At 40.5% G+C, this 26,273-nt stretch overlaps 1 protein-coding gene across 1 annotated transcript; it reads left to right on the top strand.

Moving 5' to 3' along the window:
• The first annotated feature begins 11,875 nt into the window (after positions 1-11,875).
• On the top strand, positions 11,876-14,062 carry LOC128472519 (cytosolic carboxypeptidase 3-like). Its single transcript, XM_053454410.1, has one exon. It carries the CDS (start codon positions 11,876-11,878, stop codon positions 14,060-14,062), a length of 2,187 nt encoding a protein of 728 aa, XP_053310385.1.
• The last annotated feature ends 12,211 nt before the right edge of the window (positions 14,063-26,273 follow it).

Genomic DNA, 26,273 nt, shown 5'->3' with positions numbered 1-26,273 from the left:
TCTAACTAGGACCTATCTACGGTGTTTATTTTTCTAGGAATACGTAGTAAATAAAGCGTTTTTATGTTGTTAGGATCACTTATACTTGTTCACCAACAAGGCGACTACAGCGGCTTAACTCAGAGCTTCTGTAGCAGCCAGACACAGCTATACTTTCTCAGTGTACGGATTCACATAGATCCTTTGAGATCTGCATTCTGCGGAAATGGAGGTGATGATGACCTAACATATATTCAGAATAAGAATGCATTAAAGGCCATGTAAAACCAGGTGATGTAACAATCCTGAATGTTGTTCTAGCAATGATCTGTAAATTGACAGAAAAAGAACACCAGAGTGCATTCTTGACATGGGTCAAAATACGAAAGCATCCCTATGTGGCTTGGTCTGAATAATTTTATATCTAGTTTCATTATAAATATATAAATCTACCGCTGAAATAAAATGCTCCTCATCTGTGGTCTCAAACACAGCATATGTGGGTTTTCACCACTACCATGTACAAGTGGACAAGTAAGATTGGTATAGATTAAGCCTGGGGGCCGTGTTCAACCATTTTCATAACGCTGGTATTGCATACTGAAGGGACAGTCCGGCCATCATATGCTGTGTCCTTTTAAGTTTTCAAGGTGTCTCTCTTGGAAATGAATGGGGCATTCTGCAGATATCCATTTCCCCCTTTTCCCACCCCCTAGCTATATGCTGCATCAGGGGAAGTAAACTGTCCCTTTAATGTTACTGTTTCGCTTCTTCCTTTAAGTGGTTAGTAATGTCCTAATACCAATGGATTATTTCAAACATTTCACTTCAATGTTGCTTCAAAATAAAGCTTTGCACTTCTGCAAATAGAGTGAGAAAGCATATTTTAGCGTGTTTAGACACTCACAAACCCGCAGCATAAATACCTAATCTTAAACTTCTACCTTCCATACAGACCTCAAGACCAGCAGCGTGTTAGTTTGGAGGTACTGATGCTTATGAAGAGTCGTCCCTTCGCATGACACCGGGAGTCATTTAAATAAGAGGACACTTTAGGTGACACTTTATTTACCTCTTAGTTCATTACACTGATAAACCTCAGCCCCTGAATGTCAATAACCATTCCCCAAAATTACGATTATTTGGCAGCCGTCAATCCCAAAAACAAAAAAAAAATGTTCGAGATCAGGTTAATAATTCTGTGTTCATCCAGGAAATGTTCGATGTCTACGCTGATGTGGTAGAGACAGGTATAGGAACTATGCAGAGATCATTATACATCTATACAATACTGCCATTTGCTTTAATTAGAATGCATTGCTTACATTAAAGGGTTTGGTAATCTGGCACAGCTATTCATCCACCCCAAGAATATATGTGATCTATATTGGATTGAGAGCAGAGGTCACCCGGGGACACGCAAACACATAGGGAATGACCGGGTTGCACAAGGAGTGTTTATACAGACAACAGATGACCGCGAACTTGCAACCAAAGCAAAGTTCTGTATTGGTGAATGTGTTTGTGGAGTTCCAGTCATACCGCACAGATGGAACGTGGTTATGTCTCCGGTACGGCCAGTAATGACTTACAACCAAGACACATCGGAGGCATATAGTGTATTCTATTACAACAAACTGCCACATCCTCTATGACGGTACAGCAGAGTATTCACTATGATAGCCAATGTTCAATTCACCAATGTCGTTATTCATTATAAAAAGGTAGCGACACGGCAGGTCCTGTATATTGAATAGTTAGAAACAGTAAGATTTTGTCAAAGCCCACTTCACTGATTGGCTTATGCATTATACAGGGCCAGCGCACTGCAGGAGAAACTTGTCCAGGATGGCCCTCCATAATAAACAGCAGTGAATAAATGCCAGTGCCTACCATGTTCATTTCAGTCTGTTACTCTGAAATATACATTTCAAGCCTATGTCTGCACGGACGTCTTCAAGAATGCTTTTTAACATATTTCACCAATTGATTCCTTTTTATTATTGTAGCGCATTTCATCCCAAAGATGATTTGCACATTATGATGAAAGACAAGCTGTTGGGCTATTGTGTATCTCTGAAATATACCGAACTGCTCTGGACACAATGGGCAGAAAGCAGAAGACCACTGTGATTCTCGTCAGCAAAGTTGAACTTGATGGGTTTGCGCCTTTGTTGTGTTATTATGAATTAAAAAAATATTTGTCAAATATTTGTTTTATTCCTAATGCTTTAGAACATCTTTCTTTTTGCTTATATTTCATTATTTTTTTTCCCTTTTCTCTTTGTGGGAAATAAAGTCAGGATGTACCAGTAGATCCTAATAGGCATCTTAGCACAGCTTTATAGGACTTTTGGAATTTAAGAATATTCAGTTGGCAAAAGAGTTCGCTAAGGATGTGTTTAGCTGTGAACACAGGCCGGGGCAGAAAGCACTTGGATGGTAACACAACTGAGGAGGCGCGAAAGAATGCCAGGGGAATTCAGCAATGCTAACAAGATACTCAGAGAAAATAAGGGCCGAACGTACTCCGAATTTCCCCAATACTGCTGAAACATCTTGTAAAACACAGAAATCATTCACAAATTCAAAGCTCAACGCAGGTCCATCTTCTACTTCGTTACTCTGCTGTATATCTATGCACCTTGGTAAAAAACACAGTAATTAAATGAAATACAGACATCCATAGATACGCTCACACAGTTATATATTTAGTAAGGGAGGAGTTTAAGGCTAACGAAAAAAAAATTCTCCGTGAAATTGCAATGGATATACATACAGTTGTGTGAAAAAGAAAAGTACACCCTATTTGGATTCTATGGTTTTACATATCAGGACAAACAATGATTTGTTCCTTAGCAGGTCTAAAAATTAGGTAAATACAATCTCAGATGAACTATAACATATGTTATGTCCAGATATGTAAATCCACAGAATTCAAAGAAGTGTACTTTCTTTTTCATTTTATCATATCACTTAGAAAGTCTATGGTAACCTATGTTAATGTTTAAAAGGATTGCAGGGAAGCAGCTGGATTTCTTATGACAAAAGGCTATATAATTAGGGTTCTAGGACATGGAGATATATGCAATAAAAAGACAGATTAAAGAGGAAAACAGAGACGCCTCATAAAAGCCCAACAACAAATTGTTTCCGGATTATACAATATTTACAATGGTATTTTTAAGATGGGGTAGGTACACTAGACCCTTTTTAATTTACATTAGCCCAGACGTCTCTCTCCTGAGACCCGGCATATGTCGTCAAACAGTTACAAGGGAGATTTACCAGTGCACAGGGGACCCTGAATGACAAATAGGGCAACGGGCACCCCTGTTATGTGGCTGAGGGGGCTGACAGACCGGCTACCCCTAGTCTCAAGAATCCCTACCTGCACATACGGAAAACGGCCAGCAGAGCACACAACATTATACGTTTCTAAAATAATGAGGCATTTAACAAGTTCTATGTTTGTCACAGACCCAGAGTGTGGGTGAAATTAACGTTTTTTGTTTTTTTTACTCTTCTGACAAAAAAAGACTTAAGACTGAAGATCAGATCACTAAAAAGGCACATTTCACACCTGTTTGAATCTATGAGAAGCACAGACCAGTCCAAAACCTCTCTGATGCGCAAAGGTTCACAAAACACATAATATTTCTCAATGAGGCCTCCTGCTCTCAGATGCCACGGACACTACGAGTTATACCTTAGAACATTTAGATTTTCTATTTTGTTGTGGTTACTATTCTTGTTGGCTTCGACAATCCTAATAATTACTGCTGTTGTCAGCGATTACAAAAAATAGAATCCGTGAGGGAAGTAAGACAAAATTTGCCAGCCTTGTTATAGATAACTGAGGCATAAAACAAAACATCTGTCATCGACCTATAGCTCCTATCACTTGCTGGGAGAAGAGGTTCCACAACAGAAAGACGGGAGGTAGCCAAGAGCAGGCTGCACTGTAGTCATATACTGCTATGAAAACAAACTGGAGAGGCAGGAGCACACCAAGGGGGGGACAGAGACTGAGGGTCAATAGGAGATACACAAACAAGTGATTTAGGAACTCCTTTAGTGTGAAACCCTTGTTCTTCAGCTGCACGGAACTTTTGTCAATCCCAGATAACAGCCAAAATGTGGCCGTGGTAATACTGTACTTATATTTCACACAGTGAACAGGGCATGACACAGACAAATACATAATTGCAATGAATGTTTAAAGAATGATATAATTTGCCACCAAATAACGTTAATACATACCTTGCTATTAAGTAGTCTACTTTCAACATTAGCACCTTCGCTAAAATACTGGAATCTCTGATAAGGTAGCGCAAGGCCCTGAGTCCAGCAGCTCGCACTTCCTTCGCTTCATTTAACAAAGCTAATCGCAAACTGAAAAAAAAGAGAAAAAGAAAACAATTTTTAACATCCACAATCAAAAGGGTTTTTAAATATACTTCATACATGTACTGAGAGGTGTAGAATATGTTGAGGAACTTTTTTTTTGTTTTGTTTTGAACAGACCCCGCAAGATTATAGACATAAAAACCCTTATAATACTAATGGCATTTGCTTAAGATTAACCTTTTAAATGTGGGGTGGCATAAATTGGCAAGAATATTTGTACTTAAATGCAGTTTTTTTATACAAGGCAAAGCTAATTGCAAGACAAACTACTGCGTCCAGAAGGTGGTGAAGGTGGTGTGGTGGCCATCCAAGGGGTCGGCAGGCTGATTAATAGATGATAGATTGCGGCACTTACCAAATAATTATGTGTTCGTACATAAAACCAAATTTTTCTTCGCTGTGGCCAACTTTGCATAGAAGCTGGAAAAGAAAAGAATATACTTTTTAGAAACTATAAACAGACATGTCAGTTGGTTCACTTACCAGAGAAAAAAAAATAACTCCAGGAATAAAATTCCGACGCTCCTAAATAATGCAATGAAACAAAACCTATAAATAAGCGTTGTATCTGGATATAAAATGTATTAGGCATTTGCAAAGAACCCATCCGACGCCAGAAAAATAAGTGATTTAGGTAATTAAGTTCCAAAAGCATGAAGATACAAAATAAACAAATAGGTAGCACCGCAGACCGACTGAAGACAAGATGCCTTGGGCTCAGATCAATGCCCTAAAACTGAAACTTATGCAGAAAATAAAAAGCATACTCAAAAGTTAACTTAATTTGAAGGGCTGACCCCATCATTACATACCTATTCTTACAAGCATAGGATAATAACTAAAGGACAGTCTTTGGAGGAAGAGACTTCATTAGCATCGCCATTAAGCATCCGCTCAGTGTGGTGTTTGAGCTAGGAAAGTCACCCAAAACATCAAGACTGACAATGGCATCCACCAGATCTTCAGATTATTTTATTGGGAGTTTATTGGAACATAAAGTAGATAAAACCAGGTTTTTGTCAATGCTGATCTACATTTCCATATTCCACACTGGGATTATACTCCAGGAAAAAAAATATTTTCTATGATGGGAGTTCCTGTTTAACTGTATACTTGAGGCAAGTACCTACTCCTTATCCTCTATTTTTGAAGCTAGTACTTGTGACCTGGAAGCCCCCGGGAAATCAAAATACTGCACCCATAAAAAATAAATATGCAGACCACATATTGCCTAAAAAGCCATTAAATGCAGCTTTATTTATCTTTAACAATGGATGGTTTATGTATGAGGTATCCGATGTCCACAATGGTTATTGCGGCCCCTTCAAGTCTGAAGTCTGACTGGGAAAGGAGATGCTCAACTGTAGTGAATGCTCTATTTACAGCATGTGAGGAAAGCGGGATGTAAGCAAAACATTTTCCCGCTCTTCAAGTTATCATAACCCACTTAGCACACATCGTTAGTTACCTTACTTACAAAATGAGTATGGCCCAAGATTTAAACACACTTGGTTTTAAAGTCTGGTTAAAAGTCTGTTCACTCAACTGAATCACTTTCCAGATGGGGCAGGAACGCAGATCAGTTAGAGGGAGAGGGGTTCCCCTCAAAGCATAGCGATGGCACCAGGCTCCGATCTGGGGATCAGTGGGGTCTTCCATGACGTTTCTTAATGTATAATTCAGCTGGCCCATCAGACAGTGTAATAAACAATATGTTCCACTGGACTAAAAAGAGTTTCTGTTCTTTGCTACCCTGGAGAACTTTATTTTAGGCTTTTGTGCCACTTAAGCACCAAAATATTACTAGGTTCAAACCTTACCCTGTACACCTTCTCTAGTCAAATGCAGACGCTCTAATAATGTTCACCATGAGACCACGTGAAAAGCCTTGTGAATCGTATGAAAGAGGCAGCGCTGTAGAACAAGTAAACACAGGACATAAATCATGCATTATATAACAACGGAGGGCCACGCTCAAACGAGCCTACAACGAAGAAGATACGTGACTAACGGCAAACGCCAACGCAATGTATTCAGTCAAGAATTAAAGTTTAAAACATTACAGTTGTGGTCTTTCATGTAAGAATCTTGAACATATCCCTCTTTCCTGTTAACCCCTTAACGACCTTTGCCAGTTCAGGACCGTCACGGAAAAACAGTCACTTAACGACCTTTGACGGTCCTGAACCGTCAAAAAATTAAATAAGCTTAGACGATCACTTTCAACGATCACTTTCTTCGCTTAAACGGCGTTGCTGTAATGCCTTGACGTCGAGGCATTCAGTAACGCCGAGATCGGTATCAGGGGCCATGTCTGGCCCCTCCCCGGGCGTCAACATCCGCCAAACATTGTATGGCGGCGGACACCCGTTTTAAAAGAGTTTAGGAGGTGGTCAACGATCAGGAGGCATTCAGCGACACCAAACACTTACCCCAGGACGGGCAGTGATGTCACCAGAGGAACCATCCAGTACCAGCAAAATGTGTAAAAAAAAAATAAACAAAATTAAAAAAAATAAAATAAAATAAAGTTTATTATTTTGAGCAAGTTTCTAAAAAAACTCTCAACATACAAAGAGTTAAAATAAAAGCACTTCAAATAACCAAGGGGTGTCTAAGTTAATAAAAAATGGCTTGATGGGGTAAATTGGAGTGGCCGGGCTCAAAGATGGGGTATAGGTACAGACTGACCAAAATAGAGAAAAAAAGCGCACTTCCCAAATATGGGATTTTAAATCTCAAACAACCCGACAAACCCATGCATGTGGGGTATCACTGCACTCGGGAGATGTTGTTGAACACACATTGGGGGGTTGTTTGATAGTGACCAGGAGCTATGAATTAATTCCTGAAGTACAATTTGTGTGGGAAAAAATAAAAAATTAAATTTTGGGAAAGGCGGGTGGTAGAATCTCATGCATAAAAGGGTTAAAATACCAGCATTTGAAATACTTTGTGGTGTCTAGTTTTCAAAAATATATGGTTTGATGGGGTAAATTGAAGTAGTCGGCTTCAACGATGTTCCAAAGAGGATATAGAGGCAGAATGACCAAATGACTACCTGAATTACGCATGTCCCAAAAGTAGCCTTTTACCAGCCAAACAATCTGACAAACCTATGCATGTGGGGTATCACCATACTCAGAAGATGTTGCTGAACACATATTGGAGTGTTGTTTGACAGTGACATATACCAGGACCTTTATATTTATAACTAAATTACAATTCGTCTGAAAAAAAAAAAAAAAATACTATTACAAAGTTTGACAAAGTGTGGTTGTATAATTGGTGCATGGAAAGGGTTAAAATACCAGCATTTGAAATACCCTGGGGTGTCTGTTTTTCAAAAATATATGGTTTGATGGGGATTAATTGAGTTAACTGGCTTCAAAGATGTTCCAAAGAGGAGATGGAGGCAGAATTAATGTTTGGAAATCATAAAACGCTACTTGTACTTATTGCCCAATAACTAACAAAAAACAGCAAAAAAACATAAAAACATTGGGTATTTCTAAACTCAGGACAAATAGTAGAATCTATTTAGCTAGTTTTTTTTACTTCCTTTTGTAGGTGAGTAAAAGATTTTTCAAAGAAAAGTCATAAAAGGTGTTTTGTTTTCAAATTTTCACCATGTTTTATTATTTTTTTTATAGTAAATAAGGTGATATGATCAAAACATATGGTATCTGAAGAAAGCCCATCTTGCCCTGAAAAAACAATATATAACATGTGTGGGTACACTAAATGGGTGAGGAGAAAATTACAGCTGAACACAAGCACCGCAAAAGTGTTAAAACAGCCTCGGTCCCACAGGGTACAAAAAGAAAAAGTGAGCCCGGTCCTTAAGGGGTTAATTGGTGTAAACAGCTGCTTATAAACGCATGAGAACATGAATTAAAAGGGTACTGGTGGCGTTCCACCGAGGACAGGAAACAGTATGAATGGTGTTACATTGTAGAAATGATACATTGCAGATCTCTTCTGAGGCTGTAACATTGTTGTTATGCTGTGTTTTAGTTGATATCACTTTGTACGGTTTGCCATAACAGATCATCTATAACTTTACTGGCGTTCATATTATTCCATCGGAGAAGCAATTAGTACGTTTTTGATACTTGTTGCAGAAAAAAGATGCTGAAATAAAAACCTTGGCCCATGTGTTTCAGGCCCCATTTATTAATATACAGTGTCTGGGTAATAGGGCACTTTAGCAAGCAATGCATTGCCAAGTGTCATCACACAACTCAGAAGTACGAGGCTAAGGATACAGAATAATTGATGTGCTTTTAGACAGAGGCAAGAATGTGCTAATATATACTAAATATAGCATTAAATGAAAGGGCCCCGGGTGGGACGTATGCCAAGGGATGGGACAGAACACGCTCAGCAGCCTGGAATTCTACAATCTCTTCAGAAATGACTAAGCCTTTGGTATGAAAAACGACTGAGCTCATCGGCATTCCGACTATTCCGCAGCATCCATCACTTGTTGTTCACCCACTTAGGTGGAAACCAGTTTCACTTCTTCCAGCCAGAGCCCTCGTAATGAACAAAATCACTAACAGAAATGTATTTCATACAAGGCCGTAGAGCCGCTATACACCAAGCACGGGTTTTCTGAAGTCAAGGTGCCCGGACAACTGCCTCTTTAAAAGGAAAGCTGGAAATCTTAAACCAAATCTACAACGCAAATAAGACGGGCAAATGAGATTCGTCTGTTTTGGACAAAACTCCATTTACATCAATTTACCGGTGGCCAAGACAGATCAGTCTGTAAAGATACGATATTGCTGTTCTAATATAAATTAATAATTTCTGCTTCTTATAAATTAACATTTTCCTCTTTGCTTTAAGCTTTAAACACTCTCCTTCTCCTCACTGTGATCACAGACTAACAACAAATATATTAATATAACAATAAAACTGAAAATACTGTAATAGTGCACCTTATTATTTATTATCAGCCTATTATATATCGTAGCTACTGAAACGCTGCTTTTTTTTTTGTTTCCTTTTATTTCTGATGTCCAGAAGTACCATCAACAGTGTTGCACCACATACACAGAGCTAGACAGAACGGATTTGAGATATAAAAGTGCTTGAAAGGCTATCAACCATCCAGGGGGAATCTCTAGGTGTCTATACTTCATCACTCCGGGGCGATCAGGTTCCAGAAGTAGATGTGTAAGGTCACATATGAACATCCAGCGGCTTGTTAACCTTGGATACAATAAAACCAGCTGTGCACGCCGTAATTACAGACTCTAGTTTATGGGTAGTAAATGTTATGTCTTCCAAGATGTAGCAGCGAAGAGGCTTAAGCCCAGGATAAAGATAACACTTGTAGTTCATGACTAAATGGAACTAATTATTAATCCCTGGCAGCCGCACAATCACCAAACTGAACCAGGTCAGGGAAGGTAACAAATTGCTTTGCTGACACCCTTGATCTACAGATGCCACAATGGCGTCATGACAGTATTAATATAAAAGGTAGGTTGACAACCTCCCGGCTCGTTACTTACCACTAGGATGGCGTACAGAGTAACAGCTTACAGAAATACACAGTTGCAAAGATAGCTTATAAACCACATCAACTTTTAACGTTTTCTCGCTGGCAGAGCTGGCTTATACTGAAAGCTTTAAATGACTAAGCTCATTTTCAGAATAAGCAGATATCTTTCTACAGAACCACAAACAAAACATTGAATAAAACCAAAGGAAAGAAGAGATAAGCAGAGATGTAACATTTCTTTGAAACAGAAAACCAGCAAACGCCACGTACAGCCAAGAAGAATATCCAACAAATAAGTGATCAAACAGTGACCTACGAGATGTGAACAGACTATGGCATCTCAGAATAAGGCCATCCATGTCAGACACTTATTCCTTTAATTCCAAGCGTCACAATTACATAACATGCCCCTTACTGCAAACCAGTCGCTGAGCATTCAGCCCACAACTGGCACTTAAAGGGGCACGAGCCTCTACAAGGAGAAACTGCAGCATGGACTGTATTTAATGCTCACGGAGAAAATGTTTTTCTCTCCATGGGACTTGCCCTTTAAGTGTTTCATAAAAATGGAAGCGCACCTCAGCAAACAGTTTCCACTCTGAATGTTCGTACAGTTCACAAGTAAAATAAAAACTAACACTGTGGGTTTACCGTAATATAATTCATTTATAACCCAGAGATTTTCATGTTGGATAAAATTATATTTCCTAACAGCCTAAATTCACTAGATAGTTATTGTTTTTAATCTTCTTAATTAACCAACCATTTAAAAATAAAAAAATCAACTGGTTTACAGACTATTATTTAACATGAACATTAATCTCTTTCCAATCCAATACATTTCAGTAGGACGGAGCTGCTTGGTATAATTTAGTAATGTGAGAGAACCGGTGAGGGGTCTGAATACGTTTTCACTGTATTTACTGGCTACAGGAAGTTTCATATTTACTCTGATAGCTTGAAAGCTTTCACATCAATACATTATGGGAGATATATATATCCCATAAAGTACACATTTTTACTTCAGCTGGTTTCTACTAGATAACCCATCTTTACAATTCAGTGGGATAAACATAGATTTAAGCACAATTCATAGAAATTGCACCAGAACATTATGGAAAAGGAAAACAAGATATTTACCTTAATAAAATTGTTCAGATGGCCCAGCTTTCGCATGTTTGAGACTCCATGAAGTTTGGCCACATTTTGTAGTATTTCTCTCAAGTTATCACTAGGTTCTGTAACAAACATAAAAAGGGTTACATTACAAAGGATTCATTAACTATACTCGAGAATAGTATTTTTAGCCAGAACATACCTTAAAAAAGGCATTTTATTGCTGGGCATAGGCCTGCATAATGCATTAAAAAACAGGGACTAGGGGCCTGCAAAGTTGCAGATTTAAAATCCCCATACGAATGTTAAATGAATGTGAAAACAAAGATTCAGTTTAGATTAAAAAAATTTGAAATGGCAGCAAAGGGATGTTAATTCGAGAGCATAAATATCCATTTATTGATGAGATTGTATTTTCCATTTTTAAAACCTTTTCATGTGGTACAGTTTCCAAATGAATGGGAGGGTCTGTAGAATCCATCTAGATAAATTCTTGGCAGAAGACGGTTAACCACACACTATAGATATATATATATATATATATATATATATATATATACACATATATATAGATATAGATATATATAAATAGATATAGATATAAACAAACACACACACACGAATGTGTACATCAACCTTTAGGTTGCCATGGTTACGTTGTACCCATTGTAACAGCTACATTGTGACATCACTGCAGCTTCTATCAGGCTGAAAGCAGCAGAGGCAGCAGAAAGAGGAGTGTCTGAGGGAGGAGAAGGAAGCAGATCCTCAACGGGAAAGAGGCGTATCTGAGGGACATTGTGAGGTGTCCCAAAGCGAAGTCTCTCTATTCCAGAGCCTCTGGACAAGGCCAAAATGCGACGTAGAGACCCACCGAGCGTGGAGTCCACAAAAGGCAAGATGACCCATCTTGCGATTGAAGGAAAAAACCTTCACAAGCCCCCTATCAAAAGGATCCCCCAGACTATGTTGGATGACCAGTCTGTCAAACGATCTGCCCGACTAAAGGGACGACGGGATCTCTATGGGGTGCCATCTGACAGCTTTCATCAACTGCCGAGATGGCCTGAAGAATGTGAGGTGCTCCAGGAGAAAGTTCAACATATCAACTGGAGTCCCTCCATTCCAGAGCCCATGTACCAGGCCACTGGGCAAAAGAAAGAATCACCATGTGTCTGTTCCACGGCAGGCAGGGTGGTCTATCTTGCAAATAAAGGGGACAAGGAACCCTGCTACACAGCCTCAAAAGCAGGAGGGAATTGCCCCTTGAAGGATGTTATACCTGAGAGCTGCAGAGACCTTGGGAACACGTTGGCTTTTGAAGCACGTTTTGAGAGTGGGAATCTCCAGAAGGTGGTCCAGACTGGTGAATATGACTACCAGATAACTCTCCGTACTGACCTGTACACCGAGCGTCACACTCAGTGGTTTTACTTCAGAGTGACAAACACACGAGCCAACGTGCCATATCGCTTCACTATTGTCAACTTCAGGAAGCCCAATAGCCTTTACAGCCAAGGCATGCGGCCCCTCATGTATTCTGAAACGGAAGCCAAAACCCGCCGCATTGGCTGGCACAGAGTTGGCGACGACATCAAGTACTACAATAACAACTTGAGGCAGTACGAGAGTTCCTACTATTCTGTTTCATGGAGCTTCATGTTCCCACATGACATGGACACCTGCTATTTTGCATACAGCTACCCATACACCTATTCTAACCTTCAGGACTACTTGGCCAGGATCGCCAAAGACCCAAAAAAGACCAAGTACTGTAACATCCGGGTACTCTGCCAGTCCTTAGCTGGTAACAGGGTGCATGAGTTGACCATCACAAACCCTACCACCACAGCCACAGAATGGAGGAAGAAAAAAGCTGTTATTGTAACAGCCAGAGTTCATCCAGGAGAGACCAACAGCTCATGGGTAATGAAAGGGTTCTTGGATTTTATTCTGAGTTCCCATAAAGATGCCTGTCGTCTGCGAGACACCTTTGTCTTTAAGGTTGTGCCCATGCTGAATCCAGATGGAGTGATTGTGGGAAACCACCGCTGCTCTCTTGCCGGTCAGGACTTAAACCGGTTATATAAGAGCAAGTTGAAGGAGTCTGCTCCATCAATATGGTTTACCCGCAACATGATCCAGCGTATGAAGGATGAACGGAAGGTCCTCTTGTATTGTGATCTTCACGGGCACAGCGGAAAACAGAACACCTTTATATATGGTTGCTCTGCCAAACGCGGTCAGTCTGCAATGGGCAACTTTGGCGAGCGGGTTTTCCCACTCATGTTTGCCAAGAACTGTCCAGAAAAGTTTTCCTATGTAGACTGCAAGTTTAAAGTGAAGAAAAGCAAGGAGGGCACAGGCCGTGTGGCTGTGTGGAGAATGGGGGTGAATAATAGCTACACTCTGGAGTCCACATACTGTGGATCCACGCTGGGAAAAAGATGTGGGACCCATTTTAGCACCAAAGACCTGGAGTCCGTGGGACATCATTTCTGCACTACATTGTTGGAGTATTGTGATCCAAAGAAAAGGGCGGAAGCAGAGGAGATCTTGAAGCAGAGTAAAGGCCGACGCCACAGCAGTTCAACCAGATCATTTTTACACCTGCCTGATCTGGATGACAGCACTGATGAATCGGATAGCTCAGATTCCGACGGGGTCCCTGGCCATCAGGGCCCAGCTAATAAGGTGATGCCCAAAAAGAAGGTACTCAAGTCGGTGAATGAAAGAATTGCCTCAAAGGACACAAAACAGTGCTTGCAAGACAAAGATGACACCGTAAGGAGGAAGCAGCTCATCACCGTGGATAAATGTTTGAGCGCACTCGCCAAGCCAATGGGTCCTCCACAAAAGACTTACGCCCAAGAGAAGGTGTCCCAAACTGCTAAGGCCAATCTTCCTAAAATTCAGAGTGGTCAGTCCCACCAAGATCCCAGCAGGAAGAAGGTCTCAATTGTTAACCTGGTTTTTAATGCCAAGGAGAGCTCATTACAACCAAGGAAACTCCCCACACCACAAACTCTAAAGCGGAGATGACTGTAAATGGGGGAGGAATAAAAAAAACAAAAGACGAACTAAATTTCCAATGACCCGATCACCGGTTGTTTGCCAGTGACACAGGGAGGTACGCACTTGCGGTCTACAGGCCAACCCTCAACCGTCATTGTACATGGATCTTTTGTTTTTGATGCATTGTTGTAATGAGAATTAACATTAGTTCGTTATTGCTAGTTAGTATTAGTTAAGATTATCTACTTAGGCTGTTAATAAAGTTCATAAAAACTTAATATCATGCTGTGTTTTTACAATTGTAGTTCTTGCATAATATATTTTTATACAGCTGCATATTAGCTATTATTGCGTGTTCTAGTTCTGCTAGCTCCAACTACTAGACAAACACCCTGATTTCTTATAACAGTGCCTGTTGTAAATAGACAGACTTGATCACCCATCCGCACACTTTCACTAATAAAAAGTCTATGGAGTAACGGACTTCAATAGCATTGCCATAAAGAAATGTATGGTGTTTGAGCAGGGAAAAACACCCAAACATCTAACATAAATAACAGCAATGGCAGCCTCCATGTCTGCAGAGAAAGGAAGTTTATTGGAACAAAGAGTTCACTAGGGATGCACAAATATATCGGTGGCCAAAACATATTGACCGAAAATAGCATTAACGGCTGAAAATAATCGTCCGCAGGGTCCAGGCTGCTTAGCTGTGTGAGCAGAGTCTCTTGTACCGAACAGGGGAAGCAGGAACCCAGAGGAGTCATGTGAATTTATCTCACGTCACATGACTCTGCTCCATCCCTGCTTCCAGTGGGCATGACAAGATAAGTTGTTCGCACAGAGAGCGAGAGAGGTCCTTCTAAACGCATTCGTATTGTGACCTTTGCTGCCTGAGCCACCAGCTCTGTTGTAGGATTAAGAGCAATATATGGTGCGGTTACTTGTTAACCAGCAGAAGCTAATGATGCCATTAATGGAATGACTGGAAAGAAGAGGATAGTTCAATAAAGACGGCTTGGGTGGAGGCAAGATGAGGCAAAAAAGTTATCACTTTGGGCTAATGTAGGACGGGTAACAATTCTGCCAAACACCCGGCAGAGGCACATAATCCAAACACAAGCTAGGTACACGCACACGGATAGGAGTGGAAATTGTGGTGGTACAGAGTGAAATTACTTGATGGAGCACCAAAAAGATGAACAAAATCAAAATTGCAAGAAGATTTCGGCTCAAACCGAGCTTTAATGTAGGGAATTCCACAGCACCAAGAACCCTGCACACTTCCCTGACAAATCGATCCTCAAGTCATCTCTGTCCTGCTTGACATGATGATCAGAGTGCAAGGCAAGTATTTGATAGGCAGCCCAGTTTTAGTTACTTATTTCCTAAAATTTAGATATGAAAAATGTTTTTCTCGCATCGCCTTGAACCCGAGCAGCGGTGGTTTGGTGTAAAGCTGCAGCTGGAGACTCTTACAGGGACAAGAACGTTCAGCGCATCGCCCTACATTTCTAAGAACTGCTTTGTCACTTATTCTTGGGGAACATACATCATCGGTATGTGGAAACCACAGTGCGGTACCATGAGCGAGACACTCAAGCTGTGAATGCAAATATGTATTTATTGTGGAAAAACGACTTTTTTTTTCAACCAAGCACAGAGAAAACACACAAAACATAGAAAACAGCTTTGGGTTTTAATTCTTAAAAAAACAAAACAGAAAAAAAACATGCATATCGGTAAAGCCTCGTTTTGGTTTGATGACATAAGAGTGAGAATGCCTGTTTTATCCTAAATGTATCTCACCTTCCCTATAATATTATAATATAATTCCACAATAAGACATTGAGACGTAAATCTCTGCTGTTGGTATTTTGTTAGGAGCTCCTTTTAACAATTACTTTTTGCTGTTAACATTCACAGCTGCGTGAATTCTAGATGTAGGTGTTCGTCTTTTAAAGATTTGAATTATATTAATTTATTGAATGTCGTAAGTACTGTATTCTGAGTCAATTTGACATATGACCTGCAGTAGATCTATATACCTAAATCTGTTAGTCATTGACGCACACTGATGTTTGTGCTGAATTAAGTAAAATAGACTGAAATGTTCGCACAAATCATTTATCTGAACAGTGCTGCACACCTACAAGCTTCACAGACACTCACCTTCCATTGTTTATCGGATATGCTTACATTTCCTGCAATGTTTGTTCAATGCAACTAATGCACCCCAATTCTAAAGGGTACCAAAATAGCGCCCCTTGTTCAGGAATACTTAACTGTAATTCATAATATGATTAGTATACATGATTATTATAATGAAACAGAAGTGTTGTATTTTGTATTTTCATATTACAGTTTTTTCTTTGTGGCACATTTCTCGTACAGACGTAATAGCGCTATTTTTTGGGAGATAATAAACCATTTCAGCGCCATTCACTATTGTTAGTTTAAAATTTTGCTTTAATTTTTAAAGGGTGAAAATACACTTTATAATACTCTATGAATACTTGTTAGGTTGGTGGCCTTAAATAATAAGCGGTATATGTGAAGGCAGGGCCGGCCTGACAATGGAGCCGAGTGGGGCAACCGCTCCAGGCGGCACTTTTGAAGGGGCGGCACTTTTTTTTTTTTTTAAAGCGAAAGAGAGAGAAAGGGGCACCGAGTGGTTTTCGCTTACCAAGCTGTCAGTACCCGCTCGGTGCCCCTCTCTCTCTCCTCTGCGGTGAGTCTCCCTGTTCGGTCTCGGTGCCGGCTTGTAATGCTGAGTGCCGGAAGATTACCTCATTTCCGGCACTCAGCATTACAAGCCGGCACCGAGACCGAACAGGGAGACTCGCCGCAGGACTGCTGAAAGGTAAGTATGAGGGGGGGGGGGTAAGGGTAGAAAATAGGGAGGGAGGGAGAGGAAGGGTAGATAATGGGGGGGGGCAGCATTTTAAAATTCGCCCCAGGCGGCATTTTGTCTTGGGCCTGCCCTGTGTGAAGGCTTTTAAAGTTTTTTGTTTTTTTAATGTTTTCACTGCTTTGGTGGTGTTAAATGACTAGTGATCCTCTGGTGTCTTTTTAGACCATGATGATCCCTCTTGTAACTTGAGATTATCCCCAATTAATTTCTCTGGGGCCTTGTTTACTTGCGGACACTGTTGGAACAGAATGCTCAAACCTCTGCTAAGGCATTCAAACTGTCTCGGTATAACAATGCTCAGACTGAGCACCATTACACTGTTGAACTTGGAGGCTCAATTGTCTGTCCATTGATAGGCAACTCTACCTGTCGAGCTAAAATAGAAGAGGAAGCAATAGTATGCCCTTCATCCTCAAGGGGTGTTTAAAATGGGTTAAAAAATGCCACTAAAATTTCTAAGATAGAAGACATACTTTTTAGGATAAGCTTAAAATTTAAGATGGTATTTAAGAAAGTATAAGTTACTTTATTTGACTTACGGCATTGTCTGCTTGCAGGCAGGAAATGTTTTCATGACTCTTAATCTTTACTCCTGAAGAGAGTGCATTGTTTGTGCAAGAAATGCCAGTTTTCTTTAAATGCTTCATTGACCTGGTACAAGTCACTGTTAAAAATGAACACAAAGATATGGTTCCTTTTATTTGAAAGCACTTTGTCACTACAATATATCTTAATAGTATTCAAGTTGTTAGGTTAAGTGTCAAACAAATTAGTGGAATCCTGTGTACAATTCCAAACAGATGGGATCGTATTGTAACTCCGCACATAATGTCATAATGTATGCATTTCTCATCAACTCAAGTTTTTGTGGTCCTGCTATTGTCATCACTCGTATGGTGCTTTTTGTTTTAACCGGCTTAGAACATTTTGTCCAGAAAACAGGAAAGGGGGAGGTGGAATTTTATTTGCGCTGTTCTTGTATAGGTAACTCATAATTAACCTGTCACTCACAATCTTCGGGTTTCTGTGCAATGTCTGCAAATGTGCTGATATAACTGCTGTCTTATTTTTTCAAACAAACAGAACCTGCAATTAATAAATCATTACACCAGATGGGACCTGTGACAGCCAATCAGTTCTCAAGACTTTCTCAACTTTATTACGAGTGAGTTGCAACGTAAAAGTAACAATTGTTCCACTTGATAGGAACCGTTAGAACCGCTCCGCTGACATTTTTTGATACCTGCCTTCTTTTGCGAAATACAGTATCGATTGAATTAAGACACTCTCCCTTGCAAGAACTAGCACACTTTGTGCGCCAATGGCACGGACATGGCACTTCAATCCAGAAATGCCCATGAACGTTCACGCCTAGTGTTTGTGCAGGTGTATGGTACGGTGCACATGCACATATATAGATGCCACTTGGGTTCCATAGTTTACAGGGGCTGACAGCTGCTGAAAGTTCACAAACACAACGTCCTCGACGCAAACATGGATTGCTTTGTCATTACTAAAAAATGTTTGTAGCGTAACAGACCCTGCCACACACTTTCCCTGAGCATTACCACATTGTGTCCTCTCTCCAGATCTTTACTGCAGCTGAACGTGCAGCACATTGCACAATGTACATCTGTAAGGCTTTTAAAACATGGCCTCCTCGTTAAATCATTGCATTTCCAACATACTAGTTCCTGCTACACTTAAACTTGCTTCTCCTACCGCCTATATGGTTCCTGACCACAGCTACTGTGCAACTACCATAATGTTGTGTTACATGACCCTGCTCCACCTCGGTGAGTGTGCCCTGTTTAATATTGACCAGATGGGTCACTGTTATAAGTGTGCCTCCGCAGTGTGTCCCTGGCGTAGACAACACTTTTGCTGTGGCACTAGTAAAGCCAAGTAGTATTAAACTAGCATTGCTTGTATAGTACACTTTGATTGCACCAGTAATTTCATTTTATGCATACCATCTAATAAAGAGGTGTAATAATGGCACACAAATGACGGAGGATGAAGTGGATTATAGCTGCACACGCTCGAATGGCGTACACAATCATCTACAAATGACTAAGAGACACACATGTGAATTAGCAGGATGTAACATTTCATGTTAGTGATTCTTAGTCCTTTTTATGCATGTGACGTATAACATTTTAGAATGTAATATTTCTTAGGGTAGCACAAATCCTAAATATCATTCCTCCTGTTTTGTTTTTTAATATTGGAGCATATTTTGGATAGACTACATGCTATCTACTCTGTTTCATTTTGTTCTTACCGAAGCTGCTGCCACCAAAACCTAAAAATGTAAGCAGGGAACATACTTATGTACACTTTCTGTACATGGGCTGTAGCATACTTAAGTACAAGCTGTAGCTTGCTGAAATCAGTAAGGAGGTCTCAAAGGCAACTAAATATGGAATGATAGAAATAACATGGTAAAAATACAACCTTATAATGGCAGCTAATGTCACTCAGAGAAAGAAAGTATGTTAGCAAAAGGAGCCACGATTAAGTGATGTATATGTGTAAAGAACATGCATGATACCAAGTGATATGGGGATTATTTTAAAAAAATCTCTTTTGTTACTAGATCCTCAAGCCTTCTTTTGAGTCCTCTCTCAAGGTTCAAGGCAGATTAGTGCTATACGAATCTCCAGACACACAGTGCTTGTGCTGATGTAGCTTCCAGAGGCGATTTTTACTCATTATACTCTTCAGCACTCGGTGGCCTCTCTCTTTAAGTGTGCATGGTCTTAATGGCTGAGCTGTTTTCACTCACAGATGCTTCCAGTTCACAATAATAGCACTTACAGTGGACCGGGGCAGATCTAGCAGGGGAGAAATTTCACTGACTTGTGGCAAAGCATCCTATGACAGTGGTATGAAGCACAAACTAAATCCATATTTTTTTCCATATAATGTATATTGCTGATTTTATTACAAGACACGGAGGCTCCTATTGTGCATCAACTCTTTCTTTACTTAAATAGCAGCAAAGAAAAACTACATAAAAAAATATAACATAGCAGGGATGCCATAGACTGACCTAACTCCGCCTCCACCAAAGTCTATATAAACCCCTGATAAAACAAACAAATCCTCTTTCTTTGCTGCTGGGATGCCAGTTAAGTACACATCATTTTTTCTCAATGTGTATTTTGTTATCTGTAGTATATTTTCTATTTAGGGGATTTTCTACTTTATATTCCCTTCTGAATTTATTATTACCTCATGTATATTCTTATATTCATATATTGCTTTTAGGTTCATCATTTCAAATTGTCTTTTGTGTTTTCTTTTGATTATATTCCACCTTATTTAGTTTTCTCTCCCCCTTTTACTTTAACTGTATCTTTCCCTATATTTTCAGCAGTTTTTTCTTCCCTAATAGAGTTGTTCTCCTTTTTTTCTTCTTCACTCGCCGCCTCCTTGTTGCAGCCGCCATCTTGGATTTCGTAATTTGCCGGTTTCCTCAGAATTTTGCGTTTTTTCAGCATTTTGAATGCTCGTTTTTTCTAGGGAGATATCCCAGGCATCTTCACTCTGTCTCCCTGTTGTCCATGATGAAATGTAACCTCTTTTGAGGTGTTTTTTTGCCGCGAGTGACGTTGGGGCGTGGTTTCGGAGATCCATTGGTAACGGAGTTTCTGTGGTGTTAATAACAGGTAGCTTGTGCGCAGTTTTGTCTCCCTATTTTCTGATTTATTATCCTAGTTTTTGGGCTGTTAAGAGTGTTCCTGGCTTGTGGTGGGTTTTTTTCTCTACTCCCACTGAATTTCATCCTTCTTACTTTTGTAAGGGTTGGATAGTTTGGATCCTCTAGAATTTTGATCTGCTTATTCTGACATTTAGTTATGTCTAAGAAAGCTGCTTCTTTGTCCGCAGGGGATTTTGATGCCCCACAGGAAATGTCTCAAGGGGGTGGCAACCCTCTTGTGCATCCATCTTGTGGATTGCATCCACTTGTCCCACAAGGAGACGCTACGGATCTCCTACAGCACTCTTTGACAGAAGCTATTCATTCCGCTATGGACTCCATGTCTTCATCACTGTCTCGCTCTATTGCACAGGCATTTCAGCGTGCACAGGTGGCGGGCCCCAGGGAACCTTCCCCTGTGGCCCCTCCTGAAATTTCAACCGTCTAGCTAGCGGTACAGGCAGAAAAGCTCTTCGTAAGTCCTGTAGGGCAGGTACCTCCAGAACTATGATGAACGATGATGATTTTCCCATCCTTGAGAGCGCTAATGTGCGCAAAACAGCCTGTACTCGCCAGGCAGAAAAAGCGAGAAAATGGAAATGCGCCAGAGCGCTAAGTGAACATGATTCCGACTCGTCAGTAGAGTCAGAGGAGGAGGTACAATCTGACATCCCTTCTGAGTCCGGGGAAGAGTCAGAGACTTGTTCTCGGACTGGCGAAAAGTCTTGCCGTTCTCGAACTCCCCCACGGGCGCCACATGGCAAGCCTGGTTTGTCTACCCACTCTGAGGCTGTTTTAGATCCTTTGGGTGAGCCACTCTTTGAGCCTGATGATTTACATCATCCTAGGTCAGCGGAGTGGGTCCCCTCTGATCATATTGCACAATACCTTCAGAACAAGGTCAGGCGCCCTCTGTCTAAAGAGACAAGGAATAAATTAAGGGCAGAATGCCCCCGCCTGTTGGTACCGGGCAACGTTTGTGTTACCCCTGAAGTGGATCCTAAAATGGTTCAATTCCTAAACAAACTGGGTTGGAACCCCCGCAGGTGTCTCGAGTCGGCTCTTAAGTCTTGTCAAGATAAAGTTCTTGATATGTTTGGTCCACTTACAAAGATTTTTGAGTTGTCTGATGCGGCCTTATGCGACCAACAGCCTTTAGATCCCCAGGTGGTGCGTGGCTGGATTCAAAGGGCAATTTGTATGGCGGGTAACATCAATACCTCCATTGCCATTGAGAGACGAAAGGCAATTTTATTTAAAATTCAGCCGAAATTAGCTAATCTAGCTTTGACTGAGATGGGTAAGGACGCTGATGGCTTACTTTTTGGGGAGTCTTTTATAAAAGATCTGGGCAAATTTGTAGGGGCTTTCACGGCACTTGACAAAGCTCAATGACGGGAAGTCATGATTTTATTAAAGACACGGAGGCGACTATTGTCCCACCGTTCTTTTCTCTTCCCTGCCCTTTTTTGACCAGAATTATTATAACATGCTTTGTTTAACTATCTACATTTTAGATTGTTTTCATTGATTGCTAGAATATATATCACACTGTTTTTCTTTATTTCTAGCTTGAAGCCCTGTGGATTTGGTTGATTTCGGAGTTCATCTACTTCTTCAGTTGTTTAGTCTGTGGAGATTTCTAGTCCATATGTCTGCTGCAGTTGTCAGTGCCGGATGGACGTTGTTGGAAGTTCTACTGTTCCCCTGTTTTCAGACGATTCTTTACGCGTCAAAGAAAGAGGATTTTTTGTTTTAACAGGGGTTTATATAGACTTTGGTGGAGGCGGAGTTAGGTCAGTCTATGGCATCCCTGCTATGTTATATTTTTTTATGTAGTTTTTCTTTGCTGCTATTTAAGTAAAGAAAGAGTTGATGCCCAATACTCGCCTCTATGTCTTTAATAAAATCATGACTTCCCGTAATGAAATCATGCAAATATTGGTGGCAAGAAATACTAAGACATGAATACTGTGTGCACTGCTTGCTGAATAATAAGGGATTTAATAGATATGAACTGCTGCAGGAGGGTAAATGATTGCACCAGTGTTAGAAGCAATTATTTATATTAAAAAAAAATAGAGAATCAAGGCACTAAAGCAATTGAGGAACAAAAGGTAATTTGCGAACTGAAGGGGAAGCCTACCAAAACGAACATATCAGAAAGATCGCGAACCATTAAAGGATAAATTATATTATATCCATCATAGGTGTCATTATCTGTCACTAATATTATATTTCTGAGCTGACTAAAGTGTTCTGATGATGCATGTGACCACATGAGTGAGACTGATAATTGTAAGAGCTCTTGAAAAAAAACAAGGGTACTCCAGGAAGCTAAGGGTACTTCAGTCACATTTGCAGGCAATGTGAAGAACCAGTTAAAGCATTAAATATTTAGGTTCATTAGAAACATTTAGTTCATAAGCTAAATTATTCCATACTTTGCCATTAAGAAAAGAAAAACATATTAGACAAATTTTGTTTCACTTGTTGGATCAGGTTTGTATATTATGCAAGATTAATCTCAACCATCTGGGACAGCTATCATGGACCAAGACAAATGTGGTTTGTAAGCTTACTCCACAACTGCTGGAATACAAAACTTGTCTTCAGGGCCAGCTTTAAGCAGCATGATAGCACATGCATAAACCAAAACCTCTATACAGATCATTATGACCACCATATAATGGGCAGCAAGTGAACATTTCGTCCTCAAAGTTTGTTAGAAGCAGTAAAAATGGGCAAGCGTAAGGATCTGACAGACTTTAACAAGATCCAAATTGTGATGGCTAGAAGACCGGGTCAGAGCATCTCCAAAACTGTAGCTCGTCTGCAGTGGTCAGTACCTATCAAAAGTGTCCCAAGGAAGGAAAAGCGGTGAACCGGCAACAGGGTCATGGGCAGCCAAGGCTCATTGATGGACGTGGGGGGCGAAGGCTGGCCCGTGTGATCAAATCCAGCAGACGAGCTACTGTAGCTCAAATTGCTGAAAAAGTTAATGCTGGTTCTGATAGAAAGGTGTCAGAACGTGCTGACCCCTGTATACTACTGAAAGCACCTACTATAGGCATCTGAGCAACGGAAGAAGGTGGTCTAGACTTCTGAATCACATTTTCTTTTACATCAGATGGGTGGCCGGGTGCGCCACTTACCTGGAGAACACATAGCACCGGTATGTACTATGGGAAGAAGGCAAGTTGACGGAGGCAATGTGATGCTCTGGGCAATGTTCCTGCCATTAACGTAGATGCTCTTTTGACACGTATCACCTACCTAAGCATTGTTACAGACCATGTACACCCTTTCAGGACCATGGTATTCCCTGATGGCATTGGCCTCTTTCAGAAGGATAATGTGCCCAGCCACAATGAAAAAAATGGTTAGGAATGGTTTGAGGAACAAGTTCAAGGTGTTAACTTGGCCTCCAAATTCCCCAGCTCTTAATCTAATTGAGCATCCTTGGGATGTGCTGGACAAACAAGTCTCTACCCCTTGATGACAATTGACGTGCCAGACACGTCATGACTTTAAGCGGCTGTAGAAATCGATCTGCGGTCGCTTTCTTCACCCAAACAGTATTGCTGTAATGCCTCGATGTCGAGGCATTCAGCAACACTGAGAATGGCAACTGGGGCCATTGGCAGCCCAGGGTGTCAATGTTTGCCATAAATGATCGCCTCTTAAGCTTCAATAGTGTATCTGAAATGCCTCGATAGTGAGGCATTCAGCGACACCGAACACCCACCCCAGGACGCACTGTGTTTGCTCTGGAGAACTCTGGCTCCCCTTGCAAGTTGAATACAGGCACTGCTTTCAGCCATGCAAGTCAATGGGGCCCAGCTTTCTAATCACAATGTGAAATCACAATTAGTAAAATAAATAAAAAAAAAATGTAAAAAATAAAATGGTAACATGTAAAAATAATTCTCCACTGATGTCACCATCAGGGGAACCTCCCAGTTCCAAAAAGATGTAAAAAACCCCAAAAAAATCCAAATTGTATATTTATATATATATATATTTCACACACAAGTTTATTTTTATGAGCAAGTCCTAAAATTAGAGTTATATCTTCAAACAATTCATGCATGGAAAGAGTTAAAATACTGGCATATTAAATGTCCATGGGGAGTCTACTCTTAAAAAATGTATGATTTGATGGGGTAAACTGAATTGGCCAGATTCAACAATGAACAGATTCACAAATAACACAGGGGGCAGGATGACCACATATCAAATTTCCAATTTTAAAAATGCACGTCTCAAATGGGGCCTTTTAGCCCCCAAACAATCCAACAAACCCATGCATGGGGTATCACTGTAATCAGGGGATGCTGCTGAACACATATTAGGGTGTTTCATACCAAATATAGAATGTGTGTAGGGGAAAAAAAACCCACAAAAATGCTACTACTTTGAGTTAAATTACCAGCATCTGAAATAGCCTTGGGTTTCCAGTATTCAAAGTATGATTTGATTGAGGAAATTGAACCGAAGATATCCCAAATAGCATATCTGGGCAGAATTTTCCACGTCTAAAGTCCAATTTGAAAAATCCACACTTCCCAAATGTGGCCTTTCAGTCCCCAAACTCGACAAACCCATGCATGGGTGGTAACACTATACTCAGGAGATGAGAATAGTACAAAAATTAAAATCAGCCTTTTCACAAAGGGGTTAAAGGATCTGCTGCTAACGTTTTGGTGCCAGATACCATAGCAAACCTTCAGAGGTTGAGTTGAATCCATGCCTCAACGAGTCTGGGTTGTTTTTGGTCACCAGAATCAGGAATCTGCACACACCACAGGAACTCCGGTGCTTAGCTGTGCCAGGAAGGGCCAGCTCCCCAGTAAATCAAAATAGAAAAAGGCTCCAGGAACTCAAGGGTTCCACTCGGGCAAATTTATTAAAGGAGAAGGACAACAACGTTTCGACCTCACGATGAGGTCTTTATCAAGTTGATAAAGACCTCATCGTGAGGTCGAAACGTTGTTGTCCTTCTCCTTTAATAAACCTGTCTGAGTGGAACCCTTGAGTGCCTGGAGCCTTTTTCTATTTTGGGTTGTTTTGGTGGCAAATAGGGGACCAACACAATATTAGGCAGCTGATCATAATGCTATGGCTGATCAGTGTATATAGTCAATAGATTTCATATGGCTGCTCAGTTGAAATAAAAATTCAAGTCCTCTATCCTTTCTATGCCCTCAAAAAGTATGTAAGCATGTTAATGTGGTAATGGCACAGAACGCCACAGTAAAGAATGCACTGGGTGCATGTAAAAATTAACATAATCTTCCCCTTTTGAAAATGCCTTTTTTGCATCACTAACCCTGGAAAATAAAAACTGGGGGTACAAACCTCTAACAGTTTTGTTCCCTAGTCCTGCATTAAGAATTACGGCATGAAAATATACATGAATCACAACTACTGCATCAACTAACCTTATGCTATCATCAGTATGTAGCAAAGGCGCTGATACTGATATAGTGAAGAAAAAGATGAGGTGCAGCCACAGTCTTGAATTAATTGGAAAACAGGCAGCATATTAATAAGCAGGTGGTATTTGAGGTGGTTAAAGCTTAAACAGAGATAATTAATTGGGTAGTAATGTTGCA

The sequence above is a fragment of the Spea bombifrons genome, chromosome 1, assembly GCF_027358695.1.
Source record: "Spea bombifrons isolate aSpeBom1 chromosome 1, aSpeBom1.2.pri, whole genome shotgun sequence".
NCBI lineage: Eukaryota > Metazoa > Chordata > Amphibia > Anura > Pelobatidae > Spea > Spea bombifrons.
This window is presented reverse-complemented; position numbering and strand designations above follow the sequence as displayed.

Bases quoted from the DNA above. Each gene is read 5' to 3' on its own strand.
- LOC128472519 (XM_053454410.1), top strand. From the start codon at position 11,876: ATGCGACGTAGAGACCCACCGAGCGTGGAGTCCACAAAAGGCAAGATG.